General features: G+C 21.9%; 1 protein-coding gene across 1 annotated transcript in view; it reads left to right on the top strand.

Moving 5' to 3' along the window:
• Window positions 1-711, top strand: part of LOC102672172 — a 6,908-nt gene extending 6,197 nt beyond the window's left edge. Inside the window, exons 21-22 of the mRNA XM_006622136.2 lie at window positions 144-423; window positions 489-711. Coding sequence (XP_006622199.1) covers window positions 144-423; window positions 489-660 — 452 coding nt within the window. The 3' untranslated portion in view covers window positions 661-711. The remainder of the gene's footprint in view (window positions 1-143; window positions 424-488) is intronic.

Here is a 711-nt window from a genome sequence, read left to right as displayed (position 1 = left end):
TTTTTTTTTTTTTTTTTTTTTTTTTTTTTTTTTTTTTTTTTTTTTTTTTTTTTTTTTTTCATAATTAGTTCATTGTTTGTATCTGCAGAATTCATTCTATTTGATTACAGTACCTTACCTGTCTTAATCACTTCCAAATTTAGGCACATGTATTGTGACACCTGACTATATAAGATCAATTCACAACGTCACTTATTCTTTTCATGACAAGCCTGAAGTTCTACTGCTTGGTCATTGTTATAGTGAAAATCCAAAGTATGCATTAACAGCAAGAAATGATTTATATGGTATTAACATTAATATATATGATGAAATAGATACAGTACGAATCATACCTAATCAAACTGGAGGAACATTGTATAATAATACAATGTATATTCCATTGCCACAAAACTTCATATTTCACTCATTAGGTTCAAAAAGGTAATTAAAAAAATTAATATTTTTAAATAAAAAAATATTTATTGTATAAATCATATATGTTTCAGAGTAAGATTGGATGATAATACTATTGATATTATAATTCCTAATCTCTATTTATATATGCATTGGACTCAAGAACAAATTCTTTTGTTTTTTCCAACATATTTATTAGAATTTAGTTGTGGTTTATGTGTATTAGACTTTCTTGATATTAATAATTTATATGAAAAATTATAATTTATACAAAAAAACTATATTATAATATTTTATTTATAAAAAATGAATTTA

Source organism: Apis dorsata, unplaced genomic scaffold (assembly GCF_000469605.1).
Source record: "Apis dorsata unplaced genomic scaffold, Apis dorsata 1.3 scaffold_667, whole genome shotgun sequence".
Taxonomy (NCBI): domain Eukaryota; kingdom Metazoa; phylum Arthropoda; class Insecta; order Hymenoptera; family Apidae; genus Apis; species Apis dorsata.
Note: the sequence above shows the minus strand (reverse complement) of the source record. Positions and strands in the feature narration are given on the sequence as shown.